The following is a 21,335-nucleotide window of genomic DNA, read 5'->3' as shown; positions in this document are numbered from 1 at the left end:
TCGTTTGTCTTTCTCCTTTTTTCCTTTGCTTATTTGTGTTTCTTAAATTCCACATATATGTGAGATCATGTGGTATTTGTCTTTCTCTGACTTATTTTGCTCAGCATTATACTTTCTAGCTCTATCCATGTTGTTGCAAATGGCAAGATGTCATTCTTTTTTATGGCCAAATAATATTCCATTGCATGTATATGTGTGTGTGTGTATATGTGTATATATAGTGTGTGTATATAGGTGTATATATATATATATATCATATATATATGTACACACATATATATGTATGTATACACACACATATATGTATATATACCCATACATCCTTGGGTGGGGTGTGTGTGTGTATATATATATGTGTGTGTGTATAATATTATATATATAATATCATACCTTCTTAATCCATTCATCTATCTTGGGCTACTTCCATAGTTTGGCTATTGTAAATAATGCTGTAATAAACATAGGGATGCATGTATCCCTTTGAATTTGTATTTTTGTAATTTTGGTGTAAATCCTCAGTAGTGCAATTCTTTGATCATAGGATAGTTCTCTTTTTAATTTTTTGAGGAACCTTAAAGGGATTGAGGATTTCCCTCAAAGGGAAAAGGATTTTCATTTTATTATGAAATATTTCAACCATAAGGAAAATACAGAACATGGTATAATAACCATATGTGTACCCACAACCAAGTTTTGTTAAATCTTAACATTTTACCACTCTTGCTTCACATATATAATTAAAAACAAAAGATCTAAAACACGAGGGGAACAGATGTCGCTTCCTATATAGTCCTTACTGGGCCCAGTCTTCTACCGTCTTCCTCCTTCCAGAGGTAACCACATTCTGAATATTTGCCTCTGCTATACTTTTAGTTTACTGGTTATAATGTATCCATAAATAATCCTGGGTCACATGTATTTAACATTATAGAATGAGTAGCATACTGTACATATTATTTTGAAGAATTGCATGTTTTTTGAAATTTATTCATATTCATGTACCTCTAGTTCGGTAATTCTAAATTCCAGTATAGCATTCACAATTTATGTATCCATTAGTCTATTGCTGAACATTTTAATTTTGTTTTTATAAACTATTTTACTGTTATAAACAATGTTGCAGTGAATAGTATTGCCCTTGTCTTTTTCTGCACATCTGTATGGATTTCCATAGGGTATATGCCCCCAAGAGTGGAATTGTTAGGTTTTACGATATGTGAATCTTTGGCTTTACTAGATATTCTTCAAAGCAGTTGCCTCAGCTTCTTTCCCAACACAGTGCATGAGTCTTCCCACTGCTCATCATCCTTGGGTGGGGTGGCGGTGGGGGGCCTGTACACAAAATGTATCTTGTTTCTTTTAAAACAGCTTTATTGAGATGATTCACATACCACACAATCCTCCCATCTAACGTGTATTTATACTTCAGTGGATTTTAGTGCATTCACTGAATTGTGCAGTCATCACCAAAATCAACTTCAGAACAGTCCATTACCCCCAGAAGAAACCCCACACAAAATTTAACTGTTATTCCACAATTCCCCAATCTCCCTACCTCCAGCTCTAGTCAGCTGCTAATTTGCTGTCTCTGTAAATTTGCCTATGCTAGACATTTTGTATAAGTGAAATCATATAACATATGATTCTCTGTAGTTGATTTCTTTCACTTACCATGCTTTCAAGGTTCACTCCTGTTCTAGCATGTATTAGTATTTCATCCCTTTTTATTGCCAAACAATACTCCATTGTATGGATGTGCCACATTGTGTTTATCCGATGATGGACATGTGGTTGCTTTCCACATTTTGGCTATCATGAAGAATGCTGTATAAACATTCCTGTACATGGTTTTTTTTTTTTTTTTAATGTTTATTTATTTTGAGAGAGCACATGTGTGCGCACTTGAGCACCAGAGAGAAAAAGTACAGAAGAGGGGCAGAGAGAGGGGGAGAGAGAGAATCCTAAGCAGTCTCCACACGGTCAGCACAGAGCCCAGTGTGGGGCTTGATCTCACGAATGGTGAGATCATGACCTGAACTGAAATCAAGAGATGGACACTTAACTGACTGAGCCACCCAGGCACAACCCCAAACCCCGGACATGTTTTTATGGACTTTTTTTAGATGAAGAAATCCTGGATGCCAGGAACAATAGGCAGAGGTCACAGGTGTCCACCTGGTGCAGGTGGGTGAGAAAGGAGCAGGGAGCCCTTTCTCCAGCTCACTTGGCTGCCATTGCTTGGAGCTTCCCCATCATCCTCACCTTCATGTGACAGGCATGGCAGCAGGAGCACTTCCTAACCACTGCTTCAGCCTTTCCCTGTGAAGACTCATGGCCACTCACCTGCCTTTCTGTGGCCTTAATAAGTGTTCTGGCCTCCAACAGCATCTTATTTCGACTACTGACTCCCAGACTGCTGGTCTCTCTCTCTCTCTCTAGGACAGCAATCCAGTATTGTCTTTTGGAAGGCTTGTCTTCCCTGCCCAACCAGAGAGAGCATTTTCAGGCAAATTTGTCAACTATCTGGGCCATATAATTTAAAAACCAGTCTTAGAAGGTGCTGGCCAAGCTCCTGGCCTTGTTTTGTCTGCTTCATTCCCATGCCTCTATAACCAGGAGTAGACTATAAAATCTGAAATCTCTTAGAACCAATTGAAGAAAAAACTACTTCTTATAGACTAATCAGGCTTTTTACCTGGGAGACCAGAGTATTCTTGTGAATTTTGCCTTCAAAGGTCAGAACTATTCTTCCTTTTCCTACTTTTTAAAATTCAATTTAGGGGCACCTGGGTGGCTCAGTCGGTTAAGTTTCCAACTTTGGCTTGGGTCATGATCTTGCGGTCCATGAGTTTGAGCCCCACATTGGGCTCTGTGCTGACAACTCGGAGCCTGCAGCCTGATTCGGATTCTGTATCTATCCCTTCCCCCCTCACACTCTGTCTCTGCTCTTTCCCAAAAATAAATAAACATTAAAAAAAAATTTTTTTAGGGGCACCTGGGTGGCTCAGGCGGTTAAGTGTCTGAATTTGGCTCAGGTCATGATCTCGAGGTTCGTAAGTTCGATCCCCACGTCAGGCTCTGTGCTGATAGCTCAGAGCCTGGAGCCTGCTTGGGATTCTGTGTCTCCCTGTCTCTCTGCCCCTCACCTGCTCATGCTGTATCTCTCTTTCTCTCAAAAATAAACATTACAAATTTAAAAACTTTTTAAAATAAAATTCAATTTTTATAAACTAAATTTTTTTAAGTGTTTCTTTTATGCAGAAATCAGCAAAAACAAATCTGTATTCTTCTTACACAAAAGGTAGCATGTTCTTTTTGCTGTTTGAACTTTCAGTATAATTTGGAGATCTTACAGGCATTGCTGTCATACTTGCACACTCTTTACAGTAGCTGCTTGGTATTTTGTTGCGTGAATTTGACATAAATGATATTATTTGCCCCTACCAATGTCTTCTCCAGTTGTTTCCAGTCTTTTGCTCTTAGCAAACATGCTGCAAAGATATATGTATCTATGTACATACATATGTAGGTATGTGTGTACGTACATAGATACACATATATGTATACATACATAGATATATATGTATGTGTGTACATATATATGTACACACACACATACATGTTTATATCTGTTTAGTTCCAGAAATAGAATTGGTGGGTCCAGGGTTAAAAATACTTGTAATTCTGATATCTATGACAGTTTACTCTCCTGCCCCCACCATGTAGTTCTACTTTTTTGTGCCTCTGCTCGTATTAATCGCATAGGGTGTCTAACTTTTGGAATTTTGCCAATCTGATAGGTGTATGAATTTAATTTGCTTTTCTCTAGGAGTAAGATTTAACATCTTTTCATATATTTAAAAATCATCTTAATATTTTTTCTATGAACTATCTGTATACATTGCCCAGTTTTCCATTGGTTTGTGAGCCCTTTTCTTCATTGATTTATGGTCCTTTTTATAGTAGGGGGATTAATCTTTTGTCTGTGATATGAGCTACTAATTTTTGGTGAACTTTCTTTGATAGCAGTTTTTGTTTTTGTACATAGTTGAGGTAATTCATACTGTATACATAATTCTGTGTTCTGCTTTTCAGTCTTAACATTATATCACAAATATTCTTATTTTTCAAATGTAACAGGTTTTTATACTTCAGAAAGAAATGCAGAGGGATGTCCTGGAATGTAAAGGATGTTACCCTGACTTGTTTGCTACTAATATTAAGGTGATAACATAGCAGAGTTGGAACAGCACAGAATCTGGAATCAGGAAACATTGGTTTGCGTCCTGTCTTTGCCACTTACTGGTTACAACTTTTTTTTTTTTTTTTAATTTTGAGAGAGAGAGAATCTAAGCATGGGAGAAAGAGACAGAGAGAGAGAGAGAGAGAGAGAGAGAGAGAGAGAGAACACGCAAGTTAGCCCCGGGAAGAGGCAGAGAGAGAGAAAGAGAATCCCAAGCAGGCTTTGCGCTGTCAGGGTGGAGCCCGATGCAGGGCTCGAACTCATGAACCGTGAGATCATGACCTGAGCTGAAACCAAGAGGCCAACACCCAACCGACTGAGCCACCCAGGCGCTCCTGGTTATAACTTTTTAAAAGTCTCCTAATTTCTGGGGCGCCTGGGTGGCTCAGTCGGTTGAGCGTCCGACTTCGGCTCAGGTCATGATCTCACAGTCCGTGGGTTCGAGCCCCACGTCAGGCTCTGTGCTGACAGCTCAGAGCCTGGAGCCTGTTTCAGATTCTGTGTCTCCCTCTCTCTCTGCCCCTCCCCTGTTCATACTCTGTCTCTCTCTGTCTCAAAAATAAATAAATGTTAAAAAAATTGAAAAAAAAAGTCTCCTAATTTCTATGTAAAACATGTAATACACGCTCTCATGGGACTTTTGTGAAGATTACTTCAGGTGAATTCTGTAAAGTGTTTGGGAGACTCTAAAATGTTAGGTAATTATTTGTGCATGTGCTGTGTGGCTCTCATCACCAGAGCCTATATCCAGACGTCAGACTTTCTGGAAGTTGTGTCTTTGGGCTCTGTAAGATTGTGCAGTAAAAAAAGGTCAGCTATTTAATATGACAGAAATCAACTTGATACAGTACTAGAGCAGTAATAACAAACCCAGAGGCTATATATAAATAGGTTTAATAAATGAGAAGAGGGGTTACTTTTTAGAGAGAAACTTGTCCTGTCCTTGGGGAAGCAGGGGATGAAGAAGGGCAGGACAATGTGGTATATGAATACTGACAAGCTCAATAAATGTCATTGTATGAAGCCAAACTACATATTTGAAACTGAATCTAAATGCCTTGAATTCATTAAGGTGGTTTCCCTGTGGGAGTTCACCCACTGCCTCATGCTTCAGCTACCAAGAAGCTTTTTAAAGCAAACAGTAATTAAGGTTGTTTGTCTTAAGGCAATAATACAATCTTTGATGGGTTAAAAAAAAAAAAATAGAATGTTTCTATTGTATTCCTCAGTTTCATGATTTATTTTATTTTTAATTTTTCAAGAAGTAGTATAGTCATATGGTTAAATATTCAAAAGGTACAAAGTCTCAGTGAGTACTTACAGCACACTTACTGTGTGCCTGGCTCTTTGTTAATCCTCAAACACTTATGAGGTAGGCATTTTGCAGATGAGATACTGAGGAACAATGAGGTTAGGTAACTTCCCAAAGTCACGAACTAGAAAGAGGTAGAGTGAGGATTTGAGCCCAGGCCACCTGGCTCCAGGGTCTACATTCTATGCTGTTTTAACAGATGTGTATTAAATAGTTTTAGACACAACCAGTCTTACAACTCATTATTTGTCTTTCTAGAGATACTCTATGTACATATAGTAAAATCCAGAGTTTTTCCTACATTTTTCCTTTAAAAAAAATACATATGAGAGCATTCTACACACAAAGTTTTGTACTTCTTTCTTCCTATTAAGATGATATGCTAGCTTATTATAGAATCATAAGGATCTTCCTCATTTGTTATTGTATCTGTATAGTACTCCATTGTATGGATGGACCATAGTTTAACAGTCTTGTGTTGATGGTTGTTTCCAGTCCTTTGCTCTTCCAAACAGTGCTACAGTGAAAACCTTTTTGTACATAATCATTTTGAACTTTTGCAAATTGATCTGTAGGATTAATGCCTACAAGTGGAATTGCTGGGTCAAAGAGTATGTGTGTTTGCACCCATGTTCTTCCCCCTCTCCCCCAACCCTCTTATTTTGGTTCTGCCCTCTGCCCCATGGCCCCGCCCTGCACTGCTGCCCTCTGACCATTCCACACGTGCTCACCTGTGCCCATCTCTTTTAGAGCTAATATTTTACAAACAAAGATAGGTACAGTTTCTGTTGATTTTGGCTTTCTCATTTTGCAAACAAAAGACCTTATGGAGATAACAATGATTTAGACCTTGGGAATCTTCTAGGAAAATAGTATTATTATGTTATCTGTGTACAATTTAAATGGATCTAGAATTAATGTGTAAGCCAGTGTCTTGAATATTTATCTGTGATTAGCATATAAGTTCCGTGGGTGGGTGGAGAAGGTAGGGAAACCTTACTTCAAAGAAGATATGAAATCATGTTGATGCAAGTTAGCTTTCAGCAGGGCCATTATGCATTTCGGTAATCCTAAAATATAGTAACGAATGTTGACTGCATTATGCTGACAAGAGTGTGAAAGAATTAGCTCAGTGAATATTAAAATTAAAGCATGCATGGAGATGTACAATGTACAGCAAAGCTTTTTTTTTTTAAGTTTTTTTAATGTTTATTTATTTTTGAGAGTGAGACAGAGCATGAGCAGGGGAGGGCCAGAGAGAGGGAGACACAGAATCAGAAGCAAGCTCCAGGCTCTGAGCTGTCAGCACAGAGCCCGACATGGGGCTCGAACCACGGACTGTGAGAACATGGCCTGAGCTGAAGTCGGATGCCCAACCGACTGAGCCACCCAGGTGTCCCAAAGCCTTTTTTTTTTTTTTTTTTAATCTATACACCCAGCATGGGTCTTGAACTCGTGACTCTGAGATTGAGTCACATGCTCTTCTGACTGAGCCAGCCAAGCACCCCCCACCTTTTTTTTTAAAATATAGGTAGCTTCCAGTTTATAGATACCAGAAAAGAATGAGTAGTGCTCTTTTATGAATTCAAGAAATTATTTTGGAAAATATGGTCCATATTTAGAGATTCTGTGAGTTTTTAAAGAGCAGAAAGAGAAAAATCTATTAATAGCAACAATAAAATCTGGCAAAGCTAGCCAGGGGTGGAATTCTGGTTGGCATAGTCACCTGCCTACTCAGTGACCCTCTTGCCTCAAAAGAACTTGTGCTTTTCCTCTGCAGATTTTGTTAGCATCTTTTGAAAATTCTATCAGTTAAAGATGCATTTATATTAAGAAACATGTTTGTCAAAGTATAGAGTATATCTAGAAGGGTTAAAGGATGCTGTGCAGTAATGTGGGTTAATTAAGATTGCTTTCCTCTTAGTACTTGGCTGGGGTCATCTATTCCAAATTATACTGTGCACACACTTTATAGATGATTTGGAATTTTAGTGTGTTAGAGTTGGAAGAATGAGACCTTGAGAGGTGATTTTAGCCCCAACCCGTCATTTTTAAAGGGGAAGAAACACTGGAGTAAGAGATGAAGCAGTGTGACCAGGATTGGACTGTCGATCTTGCCTAGAACTCAGGCATTCTGATGCCCAGTGCAGTGCCTTGCAGTTTTGTGGATGCCCATGGTGGCCCCAGGGCAGTGGGGGTGTGGGGCATGGTGACTTGAGGGCCACACATAAACTTTACCTATTTCAGAGTCTTACCTGACATGACCCTGAACTCAGGAAAAAAGGAAGGAATTCTGTCTTTTCCTCCTCTGTACTTCATAGTTCCCTGTTCATAGCATCCAAACCTCAGGCTATATTGTGACTCATAATGTTTTGTTATTGCTGTGTGAACTCATTATATGAAGATTTACGTGGTTTTAGCTTGTGACCCTTACAACCATTTATAGCCTTATTTCAGGGGGAGAGAGAAACAAGTTCTGAGTTACAACCTACTTACACATAAACTTCATGGTCATCTTTGTTATGGATCAGTTATATTTGGAATAATGTTGGTTGGACTGAATGTTACTTATTCCAGTCTTTTGACCTTCCTTAAGACATAGTAAGTATTGCATTGGTCAACAATCTCTTATCCTACAATTCTAAAATCCTAAAATCTCTGAAAAGATTTTTAGAATTAACCTGAACTATTGTGAAGCTATGTATAGTTTCTGTCTAATCCGCTCAGCATAAATATTCATAACTTGGCCTGGTGTTACATTTGTTTGATTTGGGGATTTGGTTATACCTTGAACCCTGGAGGAGGTATTACATAATACCTTCTTTCTAAAGTATAAAAAATTCTGAATTCTTAAATACCTGGCCACAAAGATCTCAGTGAAAAGATTGTGTATCTGAACTTATCTTTGATTTATGCTTTACAGTTTTAAGAGTACCTTCATACTTAGTCTTTTTTTTTCCCAACAGCCTTGGGAGAGGTAGATAAGGCACATAGATACACTTTGGGAAAGCTAAGCCCTGGAAAAGTGCTTTCCTAAAGTCACCTGACTTGAAAGTTGCAGAGCTAGAATTAGAAGCTCTGTTTACCCTGGTTAATACTAATCCATGTCCCAAGCATCACATCCTCTGTGACTTGCACCCATCTCTTTCCCCTACAATGTGGATTCACCTCTTTGTCCTGTAAGTTCTACAAGACATATGGACATTAATCTCAGTATCTGTGACAGTGTAGTTTACTTAAGTGTTTGTATGTTGGCCTTCCCATAGCAAATTGTAAGAATTTTGAGGTGGAAACTGGATCTAGTTAATTTCTATTCCTGGTATATCTTTCATGGTACCTGGGTCAAGCCAGGTCCTATAATTGCATGGAAGGAGGGGCACCTAGATGTCTCAGTTGGTTAAGCGTCTAGCTCTTGATTTCTGCTCTGGTCATGATCTTATGGTTTGTGGATCGAGTCTAGCATCAGGCTCTGCGCTTGAGATTCTCTCTCTCCCTTGCTCTCTGCCCCTCCCCAACTCTTGCTCACATGCTCTCTCTCAAAATAAATGAACTTCAAAAAAGAGTTTTTAAAAATAATAAAAATAAAAAAATAAAATGGCGTGGAAGGAACGAATGCAGGAGTGTGTTTTAGGGCTCTTGTTACTAACAGTGCTCTCTGTACGTCATGCTGCTGATTATAGGGATTTATTCTTTCCCCACATTTCTTCTACAAAAGGAGTAAAGGATTTACATATCACCAATTTGTTAAAGACAAAGTTGTAGCCAATATCCAGTATAAATTTTTTTTGGTAAAATAGCAATGGGATACATTTAATTGGAATCATTTTTAAATTATATCTTTAGGCTAGCTTTATGTATAAAAGTTTCTGATAAGAATTGGAGTCTTTAAGTACTTTTCTTACTATACTGTTGACCACAGAACAGAAATTCAGTGGTGAGTTTTTATGTAGTTACTCTGCAAGTAAACTTGGCAAGTTTTACAGCAAAGACAGTTTCACTATAAAACAGGAACATCAATTAATTTCCAAATTACCTTTCCTGTTTGCTTTCTTTCTGAGAGTAGTAACCCAGACCAAAACAAAACAAAACAAAGCAGAATTCCAAATTTGTTACTGCCATTATTTACGTAATTTTTTTTCTTGAAATAATTAGTGTGGTACTGAGTGGGGAATAATGTACATTTGTGCTGACAGGGTGAACTCTGTTGCCATCTCAAACACAATTTCCCCTTTTCTCCACTTCTAGTTTTCCTTTATTTTTAGGTAAGAGTCATTAGGACTTCCTCCCTACTTTTTCCCCCTAAATGTTTATTTATTTGTTTTGAGAAAGAGAGATCAAGTGTGAACATAAGCATGGGAGGGGCAGAGAGACAAGAAGACAATCCCAAATAGGCTCCATGCTGTCAATGCAGAGCCCAGCGTGGAGCTTGAGCTTATGAACTGTGAGATCATGACCTGAGCCGAAATCAAGAGTTGGAGGCTAGGGCACCTGGGTGGCTCAGTCTGTTACGCATCTGACTTTGGCTCAGGTCATGATTTCGCAGTTCGTGGGTTCAAGCCCTGTGTCTGGCTCTGTGCTGACAGCTCAGAGCCTGGAGCCTGCTTCAGATTCTGGGTCTCCCTTTCTCTGCCCCTCCCCCACTCACACCCCATCTCTCTCTCTCTCTCTCAAAAAATGAATAAACATTAAAAATATACATTTTTTAAGTTTGATGCTTAACAGACTGAACCACCTAGGCACCCCCTTCCTCACTATTCTTGAGCAAACCTTTCTAGAGGGTTTCTGTTTGATTTTAGAAACTTTTTTGAGAAAGAGAAGAAGAGCAATGAGAGTTGGTAGAAGAAACACAGAATAGGGCTTAAGAGTAAAATATCGTCATAAATACAGTAAAAGTTTCATCAGAGCAGGAATTATGATTTGTTCACAGCTGTATCCCAGTGGTTGGAAGAGTGCAAGCACCCAGTAGGCATGTGGGAACTACTTGTTAAATGGGTAGTTTTTGCCATTTTCTGCTGTGATTGTTATTGTTGATTTTTTTGTTTAATTTTACTTTTTCTTGGACCACTTAAATTTCTCTATCATATTTTATTTATTCATTTATTTACTTTAAATGTTTATTCATTTTTGAGAAAGTGTGAGTAGGGGAAGGGCAGAGAGAGAGGAGGATAGAGAATCTGAAGTGGGCTTTGTGCTAACAATAGAGAGCCCGATGTAGGACTCGAATTCATGAACTCTGAGATCCCTAAGCTAAAGCCAGCCACTCAACCAGCTGAGCCACCCAGGTGCCCCCTACCTTTTTTTTTTTTTTAATTTTAATTTTAATTTTTAAAAATTTACATCCAAATTAGTTAGCATATAGTGCAACAATGATTTCAGGAGTAGATTCCTTAATGTCCCTTACCCATTTGGCCCATCCCCCCTCCCACAACCCCTCCAGTAACTCTCAGTTTGTTCTCCATATTTATGAGTCTCTTCTGTTTTGTCCCCTTCCCTGTTTTTATATTATTTTTGTTTCCCTTCCCTTATGTTCATCTGTTTTGTCTCTTAAAATCCTCATATGAGTGAAGTCATAGGATTTTTGTCTTTCTCTGACTAATTTCACTTAGCATAATACCTTCCAGTTCCATCCACGTAGTTGCAAATGGCAAGATTTCATTCTTTTTGATTGCTGAGTAATACTCCATTGTATATATATATACCGCATCTTCTTTATCCATTCATCCCTTGATGGACATTTGGGCTCTTTCCGTACTTTGGCTATTGTTGATAGTGCTGCTATAAACATGGGGGTTCATGTGTCCCTTTGAAACAGCACACCTGTATCCGGTGGATAAATGCCTACTAGTGCAATTGCTGGGTCGTAGGGTAGTTCTATTTTTAGTTTTTTGAGGAATCTCCAGACTGTTTTCCAGAATGGCTGCACCAGCTTGCATTCCCACCTACCTGACTTTCTAAATATTCACATTCTTAGATCACAGGACTGCCCTCTAAACTCTTCCTGTGAACTTGTTGTTGACTATATAAGGGTTATTTCCTTGCATGAGAGCAAAAGGGAAAACATTTTTGAAGTATTCATCCTCCATAGATCATGTTTCAACATGGCTATACTTGAGCCCACTTCTAGCCTGACTCCTATAAAAGTTCAAAGGACCAGTCAAGCATGAACACTAGAATTGGTCTTGGAGGATGTTGGCAAATCATACAACTACTTGTCTCATCCTTATTAGCCATGACTCCTTGAAACCCTGGGTATGCAAGTCACTACCACCATTCCATTGGCTCTGAAAATGGCTTTATTAAACAGCTTTAGTTCTCCTAAAACACAAGTCAGATGATGTCATTTCCCATCTCAGAAAGTTGGAATGGCACACCACTGCTTGTAGAAGCAAGCATACATTCCTTGGCTTGACATTCAGGGTCCTCCACAAGTAGGCCTACACTGTCTTTCCAGACTCCTCTCCTGCATAATTCTTCTGTAGTAGACATGTTTCAAGAAATTAAGATCGACTTTGTACCATTTGACTTTTTGTATTTATGTCATGCCCTCATTCTGCAATGACTCTCTCCCCTGTTTACATTACATGTGGAATCCTTGCCATTCTTCCTAACTTCATCAGTTCAGATATTGCTTCTTCTGGAAACTTTTCCTGTGTTTTTTTTTTTTTTTTTTTTTTTTTTTTTTTTTTTTTTTGCTTTCTATATTCTGCCTAACCCTTTTATTTTCATGTAGTTACCTATATGATTGTGTCTTGTAGATTTTAAATGCCTAGAGAATAATGACTTACCCAGTTCTTATTTATTGTATCCCCCTGACTGCCAGGCTTCTTTGGCCTTCATTGGCTTGTAGCAGCATAACTCCACAATCTGTCCATCATCACCTTCCCTCTGTGTCTATGTCCAAATTTCCCTCCTCTCATGAAGACACTAATCACCCTCATCTAGTATGATTTCATCTTAACTTGATTACATCTGCAAAGATCTTCTTTCCAAACATGGTCATGTTGACAGGTACTGTGAATTAGGAATCGAACATACCGTTTTGGGGGACACGATTAAACCCACAACACATGGTTTTATATATTTTATTTTATTTTATTTTATTTTATTTTATTTTATTTTATTTTATTTTATTTTATTTTATTTATTTAGAGAGAGAGAGTGGGAGTGGGAGAGAGGGAGAGAGAGAATCTCAAGCAGGCTCTGTACTGCCAGTGCAGAGCCCGATGTGGAGGTCAAGTTCACAAAACTGTGAGATCATGACCTGAGTTGAAGTTGGATGTTCAACCGACTGAGCCACCCAGGTACTCCTGATTATATTTATTTTATTTTATTTTATTTTATTTTATTTTATTTTATTTTATTTATTTTTTTAATGTTTGTTTATTTTTGAGAGAGACAGAATGCGAGTGGGTTGGGGCAGAGAGAGAGGGAGCCCCAGAATTCGAAGCAGGCTCCAGGCTCCAAGCTGTCAGCACAGAGCCTGATGCAGGGCTCGAACTCATGAGCTGTGAGATTAAGACCTGAGCCGAAGTCGGACACTCAGTCAGTCAACTGAGCCACCCAGGAGCCCCTGATTATATATATTTTAAAGAGAATTCTGTTTTCTGTACTTAAACTCATTTGAACTATTGATTGTCACCTTTCAGATAAGTGATGTAGACTTTGGTCACTTTCTTCCTGCTTTTGATGAGTAGTTACAGAAATAACAGCTGGTTTCAGTTCCAGCCGGCAGATGTTACCATCATGGACTCCTAAAACTGAAAAGGGTCCATCTAAGTCCTTTTGTTTAAATTTTACAGTAAGAAAAGGTAGATAAACCATCTTACTTTTTTGTGCCTCAGCTCAGATGGCCATGACCAGAGTAGATAAATAAAACCAGGGGCCTTACTTTCAACCAAGGCAAAGCAATGAGGTAGTTCTCATTAGAATAAATATCTCTTAAATAGATATTTTAAGGCAAAAGCCCACGGCTTATTTTTTTATACCTCTTTGAGTCACGCAAAGTTGCCCTTAGTAAAACACCAGGAACCATGGCTGTACTCACAGAAGCCCCACAATAACTTTGGTTGAATGTTGAAGTGAATGTGAACATGCAGAAAATGCATGTGGCATGTGACTATGACTCAGTGAAGCCCTGTGTTATGGAGGATCCCAGGGAAAAAAGCTGACAGTGCGCTGGGAGATTTCCGCAGATTATCTCCTTTAATCTTCACACCAGGTCTTACAAGTACTGCTTGAGGGGGGACTTTCTTAAGGCTATAACTCCAGTAGGAGGCAGACCTGAGATTTGATCCCAGGCCTGCCTTATTCTGAAGCACTCTTTTAATGTCCTTTGTCCTGCCTGTATTTTCTTCATCAAATTACTCAACTGTAATTTCCTCTACATTAGTATTAGTGATGAAATTATAATTAGGCATTAAATAAGGCAGTATTCATATGGAAGCTGGAGAGTGGAGTTTGCCTTATATAAAGCATACCTTTTGAAGGTATTTGGGTCAAAAAATTAGACAATCCAACGTATGTGCTTTCTGCCTCCTATCTTTTATTTCCATTCCTTTAAAATTGAAAAATAGCATGAAACATTTAATAAGGTGGTATGATCCTTATTAAATCTTAGCTCTTCTAGTCAGGCTGTCCTCAGTTTGGTATTTGAGTCAGGGTTACTCCTCAAAAATAAGGATTGAACAACTTGCTGTGTCAATTATAAAGCTATTTTGGCAAAGTGTAATTGTTAGGGCAAAACAGATGGAACAAGAAAAAAAAGACAAATCCTCTTTGCTTTTTCATTTTTAATAACTTCAGCCTATGTACTATGTCTTAATAATTTCAGAGGTTTTTTTTTTTTTTAAGATTCTTAAAAATGTTTTTTATTTATTTATTTGGGGGTGAGGGAAGACCAGAGAGAGAGAATCCCAAGCAGACTCCCATGCTATTAGCACAGAGCCCTATGCCAGGCTCAGTCTTACAAACCGTAATATCATGACCTGAGCTGAAATCTAGAGTGGGATGCTTAACCAACTGAGCCACCCGGGCGCCCCCAGATATTTTTGTTATGTAATCTCTGTACCCAACATACTGCTCAAAGTTACAACCCCAAGATCAAAAGTTGCACACTTTACCGACTGAGCCAACCAGGCGCCCCATAGAGGGTATTTTTAATGGCTTTATGTAATTTAAAAATTTAGTGGTTTGGGGCACAGTCTTCAGGACTTCTTGGTTGTAAGTGACAGAAAACTAACTCCAGGAATAGTGCTCACTCAGAAGCTGTTGGCTTCGATTGCCAACAGGAATGTGCCTCATCCCACTTCTTCCCTCTGCTTTCTTTCACCCTGACTTCATTTTCAGAGATAGGCTTTTACCTCACACTGGCAAAAATAGGCACCAGGGTTATCATTTCCTAGCTGAGCAGCTAAGTTGGGGGACTGGCTTTCATAACCTAGCTGGAGGTCGTGTGGTCATGTCTGATTAGCCAGGCCTACATCACAGACTGTCTCTGGACTGAGAGTAGAAGAAAATGATTTCTAAAATAAACTTGCCATGTTGTTGTCAAAACTGGGAGGAAGGGATGCTTGGGCATGATAACTCAGAATATAGGTTGTTAGAAGAACGTACAACCAGAGCTTTATATTTTTTGGTGCTGGGATTTAAGAAAGTTAATCTGCTATCCTGAAAGAACATATTCAATATTAACTACTATTGCCTGAAAAAGGAAAGAGCCAATAATGCACAGTTTGTGGCTGGTAAAAAAAAAAAAAAAAAAAAAAAAATTGTACCATTAACAATTCTCTTAAGTAATTATTAACATTTTGGAGCACTTACTGTGTGTCAGCCTCTATGTGAAACACTTTACATATTTCATTTAATTCCTATAGCAGCCTTGTGAGGTTGACATTAATATTCTCATTGTGCTGATGAAAAAAATGGAAACTCAAAGTATGGATTTGATCCAGATGTGTCTGATTTCATTGTACTTGACTGTCTCTTAGTTTAAACAGTTTGCTTTTGTCAGTCTATCTATGTGACTTCCTATCATCCATACCTTGGGGACTCCTCCTACTTCTCCAGCTTTCTCTAAGCAGGAGGCATTCCTTTTGTCTCCAGTACCCTCGCAGCCTACCGCTAACTCTTATTAGTTCTGCCCCTAATATCTGTTCTCTTTCCTCCACCTCCATTGCTGTTCCTCTAACCTTCCTGATGAAGGGCCTGAACTCTGATAATAAATTCTCTTTGGCCTTCTTACCTCCAGTCTTAATCTCCCCACCCATGTTTTCCTTAGAGGAACCAGGTTGAATTTTTAAGAAGTGTAGACCTGAGTTTATCAACCTTTGTACATCTTGGCTTCTCATTGCACTTAGGGCATGATCCTGACCCCTGCCTGTCTTCCCAGCCTACTCTCTTCCTACCCTGTTCTTCATTCTCACACCTTATCTCTTTAGCTCTTACTTCTTCAAGTCCTATTTAAAAATCACTTCTTAAATCCTCTGTTTGGTTGTTGTTGTTGTTTTATTAAGTAAGCTCTGCCCCCATCGTGGGGCTTGAACTCACAACCCCAAGATCAAGAGTCACATGTTCTACCAACTGAACCATCCAGGCACCCCCTTCACTTCCTTAAATCCTTAGGGACTTCCCAGCTCTTCAGATCTGAAAATAAGAAACACTCATCATATCCTTTTCCTTTTTGCACTTATGACAATCTGTAGTTATACATGTATATACATACATGTATATGTATATACATATACAAATGTATTCCCTGTATTCCCCACTAAACCATGTTCTCCATGAGGGCAGGGACCAATTCTATTTAGTTAACTTCTGAATGTCTAGCATCTGGACCACAGTACCTGAAACATAGTAGGCACTCAAATATATGTTGACAGGATTAACAGACTAATAACTGAATATGTCCAAAGCAGTGCATTTTATATTTACTTTTTTACTTTTTTAAAGTAAGCTGTATGCCCATCGTGAGGCTTGAACATAGGACCCCAAGATCAAGAGTTGCACGCTCTATTGACTGAGCCAGCCTGGCACCCCAAAGCAGTGCATTTTAAATGATTGCCCTTTTTTATAGTCCTCACATTCTGATTTCATTTATTACTCAAGAGCAAACTTATGTTTAGAGCAATTTTATCCCAGCAGCTTTTAATGTGAAGTTATAATTGACTTTATTAAGCAATTCATAAACGTGGCAACATCCCATCGAGCAAGTAGAGGGGCTCTCTGAAGAGTTGTACAAAATGGAAGGTTTTTACAGGGAGGATGGAACAAGGAGTTAATAGCAAGAGACAAGAAAGGATTGTTTCAGGCTAGATCATTTTCCCTTAGGGGGAAGGACAAGGGTCTTATCATGCAGATTACTTCATCTTCTTTTAGGCTAGGAGTAGGCCCATGTGACAGATTACCTCATGTTAGTCAGAAAATTCCTGATTGACTGGTTAAGACTATTTCTAGGGGTGGTCTAAACAGCAGTTAAGCCAGTCCTGGTTTGGTGACTTGGATTAAGTGACACCATTTTGGGCCTGTGGTTTTCTTTTTAACAGGAGTAAGCTGTGCTTCCTCCATTGCTGATTGTTGTTAGCAATTCAGATTCTGTACAGTGATGCACTTGGTTTTCAAAACTTCTGTATCCAAGCCAGCTATAATAAAGTTCTAAAATTTAGGATATGTAATTCCACTCCTTTTCACCTGAGCCTGGTGGGTGGGAGAGGAAGAGAGGAGAAGGCTCCACTCACTTGCTCCAAATGGTTCCCTGGCCAATAACACAGAAGCTGGAACATTCCTGTACCTCAGGTGTACCATTCCCAGAATCCAGGAATCCAAATTTAGCTTTCTGCACACATCCTTATGGTTTTTGGTTGCTCTCTTTGCCCAAAGTGGCTTTGGAAGGAGAAACTTTCTCTCCAGTGATTTATTGTTTACAGCAGTCTTCCAAACCTTTGCCATGGACAATGGCCCATTAGAGCCCACAGACAAGGCTGTCTGCCCCTGGTCAGAGGCACATAGCATGTTGGCTGGGAATCTTAGCTCGCCATGACCATTCCAATGTTGTGGATTGTGGATAACGTAACTTCTTTCTCTCTTTTGAATCCACAGTTGGTCATGTTCGGAGTTTGACCTGAATGAGATTCGCCTGATAGTTTACCAGGACTGTGAGAGAAGAGGAAGACAAGTCTTATTTGATTCTAAAGCGGTTCACAAGATTGAAGAGGTAGCAACTCAGGTATGAAATGCAGATTTGCTTTCATCTTTTTAATTTGTGCTTTTAACCACCTCTCTGAGCAGTCGTTTATTAGTTCATAATCTTCTCTTTGAGCTCTACTGTATGTGTCATTAAGGTTCAGAAGCAGCGTAAACAAAGGCTCTCCGCCACCCCGTCCTGCCGCATTTGTATTCTTATTAATATGCCAGGTGAAACTTTTACCAGAGAGTCATGACAGATGCCCAGCAGTGTACTGTAAATATTACTAGAGGTAAATTTGCTGCTGAGTTATAATTCAGTAGGATTTTGATGCCAAACATGTGCTATGTAATAGGAAAGCTGAGCACTCTAAAATTCAGAAAGTGTTAGCCTGAAGGGAAGTTATTAGATCCTTCTGTCTGGTATTTCTCATAGATAGTAAGAGGTATTACATAGCACTGGGTTCAACAAGATTAAATAGCTTTTCTTACTATAAGGCTTCAGTATGCTAACATACACTGTCCTCTTCAAAAGGGAGTGTTTCTCAAACCCATTTGACCAAGGAAACTTTATTTACTTCCTTTTTTTAGTGCAAAGCAGGGGTGGGGGGAGGGGGAGTGTTGTGGGGTGGGGCACGGCAGGATCTGGGATGGGTTAAGTGAGGGCAGAGCAGCCCTTGATCCCCTGGAGCCAGAACAGGAAAGGTTATGGTCACGTGTCCAGGTGAGGAGTAGAGTCTGGTCCTCCCTGAGTCTTCTGGACCTCAGCCTGAGGTACTTCTAAGTTGTCGCCTTTAGACTCTTCATTCTTTTCATGTTCAGTAGCTTGCTGTCTATACTGACCAAATTCTGGAAGTTCATCGCATGTGTAGCTAAGTAAATGAATAGTTTATATCACAGTCTTTGTTTCATCAAGGCCAAGGGGCTGTTTTCCTGCTTTTGATCAGGATCATTTCTGCAGGAAGGAAGTATTTGGTTAAAGGCAGTTTAGCTGGGTAGATTCCATAGTACTTTATAGTGGAAGTCTGCCAGGTAGCTAATCATTACAGTAGTTGTTGGGCTTGTTGGGTTGGGGGGGGCGGGGAATCTCTCAGGTGATTCACCTGTAGGCTTTAATGGTAGATTTGTATCAAAGTTTAGGTGAGCCAGCACTTGACAGGACATGATTTCTCCCTTAATTTCCCATATCATTTCCTGTTTCCCTGAAGGCCTTGCACAGATGGTTTAGTTGAAACACCCACACACCATCACTAGGGCTCCTAATGGTGGTAACAGGTAGAAGAAAAAATTCTCACTGGTTTTTCTTTTTTTAAAGTTTATTTATTTATTTCTTTATTTAGAGAGAGTACATGCGTGCATACTGGGGGGAGGGACAGAGAGAGAGAAAGAGAGAATCCCAAGCAGGCTCTGCACTGTCAGCACAGAGCTAGATGTGAGGCTCGATCCCATGAACCGTGAGATCATGACTGGAGCCGAAATCGAGACTCAGATGCCTAACCCACTGAACCACCCAGGTGCCCCTCACTGGTTTTCAAAGGCAACTGGAATTTTGGTATATCAGAGCAGTGATGACACTGGAGTCGGGAATATAAGCTTTCTTGGAAGTGCTCATTTAGTCAAAAAGGTAGCTAGGTCCAGAGAGGTTTGTCACTTTCCCAAGGCTACAGAAAGAGTCCAAACAAGTAGTGCTCGACTCACCGTCCCAGGTGCTATCTCCAATTATAGACTGCTCAGTATGTTGTACCCCAGCCAGAGGGTCTAGCAGGCTGTGAGGCAGGTGTGGACTTAGTGTCACTTTGGGCTCTCTGAGGGGCTGTGTTGGGTTAAGTGGTATTAAGTAACAACTAGATCTGAAGAGGGTGTTGAAGGAGTGCCTGATACCCGGGAATTACCAAGTACGACTTTGAATGCTGTCACTGCTGGAGTGACTAATGTTATGGACCAGCACAGTGTGTTTTCCGTACATTCTTTTCCCATTTTCAGCCCCCCACTCCCTTGGCAAGCACAAAACGTCATGAGTTTGTATCAGGCACATGACTGCAGGCATTTGCATTAGACCACCAGTGTGACTGTCACATTGGAGATTAGATAAGCTGCAGTTGCATTCATGTTTTTCCAAGCAAAAGCTGCACACAAAAAAGCAAGTAAGACTCAGACAGAATAGAAACAACCTACCATAGATGGCACGGGATGCTTCTGTAGGGAGCAATATAATTTGGTGTAGGTGGAAGGGAAGAATTAATAAAGGTGTGTCTTTATACCTTTATGTCACTATCATAAAATTAGCAGTGAACTCTAGTTAGGAACTATATAGTAGATAATCTTGTATTACTCCTAACCTTTAAAGGCCACTTTTCCATCACATGATGTATAATTCATAGGAGCTCCTGTTTCAGAGTTTTGGTTTATCTTTCACAAACTCTCTCCTGTTACTTTTAAAGGAGTGCTAGAGGAGGTGTGTCATTAAAAACACAAACCCAGGCTTTCCAAATTAGTAAGTCTGCTTTCCTACTTTGTTGCATTTGCCTGGTACAGGGTTAACATTTGGAGCATTGTCTTTCTGCACATGAATTTTATAGATTAGGACTTTCCATTAGTACTAATGGGTCCTCTAGTGACCAAAACAGAGAGATCAGATCTCACTGACGATTTCAGGAGTTGAAATCCATGAAATCTATGAACTGAACTGTAAATAACAGTTGAATCACTTATGGCGAATAGTCCCACTACAAGACCACCATCTCCTGTCTAGTTACCCTTCTTCAGGCCCCCAGGGGCCACATTCTTGTCCTCATAGAGAAGGAAAAAAAGCTTCTGGTTTTCTGTGCAGCTTAGGCACAGCATAACAGAATGATTTGACAAAGAAGTTCCCAATGAAAAGCGTGCTGAGGAAGCCCGATATACTTAGCAATCTCTTATCTTGCCTGTCTGTCAACCCAGAAAACAGAGGATGTGTCTCTTAAAATGTCAGCCAAGTGCTGTCAAGGAAGCGGCGGCGGTGGCAGCAGCAGCAGCACCTCTTCCCATAGTTCTTCCGGGGCATCTTTACAACATGCTAAGGAGCAGCTTCCAAAGTACCAGGTAAAACCATCCCTGCCCAACCAGATGCCCCGTGGGGCTGACGTCATTTACTGTGATTTCTCCACAGGGAATAATAGCTCCTGGAGGATTCTACTCCAGAGACATGAGCATAAGTATTCCACAGTGTGCTCTTAAATGTGTCCTGTCAGTGCTCTTTTCACACTTTGGCTTTTCTCTCTCGATAAAAACTGTATCCGAGTCGAGGTGATCAAGTATAATATATGAATTATATATTATAATGATGAATGAGGAAGACATATTGCAAATGAGGTAAATGCTTTTGTTTTGCGCTCTTTGTTGTTAGAACTAGATTAAAACACACAGAGTTTCCAGTTTTGGCATAAAAATTCTAAGGATTCTGGGAATGTATATGGGCATCCTAAGAAAATAGCACTTGCCAGTAGGAGGAAGAAAATCTTGTTTAGAAGAAAGAAATGGTAAGATCTAACTTGAGTGTGAGGGATAGCAGGGCTAGTGGCATCTGTGTGTGTGTGTGTGTGTGTGTGTGTGTGTGTGTGT

The 21,335-nt window shown here is 39.6% G+C and overlaps 1 protein-coding gene across 6 annotated transcripts in view; it reads left to right on the top strand.

Moving 5' to 3' along the window:
* FNIP2 (folliculin interacting protein 2) overlaps window positions 1-21,335 on the top strand; it is a 132,286-nt gene that overhangs the window by 48,832 nt on the left and 62,119 nt on the right. For all 6 annotated transcript variants that reach the window (XM_058721020.1, XM_058721023.1, XM_058721024.1 and 3 more), the window contains exons 2-3: window positions 17,652-17,778; window positions 20,676-20,816. In XM_058721020.1, the coding sequence (XP_058577003.1) occupies window positions 17,652-17,778; window positions 20,676-20,816 (268 nt within the window). The remainder of the gene's footprint in view (window positions 1-17,651; window positions 17,779-20,675; window positions 20,817-21,335) is intronic.

The sequence above is a fragment of the Neofelis nebulosa genome, chromosome 3 (assembly GCF_028018385.1).
Source record: "Neofelis nebulosa isolate mNeoNeb1 chromosome 3, mNeoNeb1.pri, whole genome shotgun sequence".
Lineage (NCBI taxonomy): Eukaryota > Metazoa > Chordata > Mammalia > Carnivora > Felidae > Neofelis > Neofelis nebulosa.
Note: the sequence above shows the minus strand (reverse complement) of the source record. Positions and strands in the feature narration are given on the sequence as shown.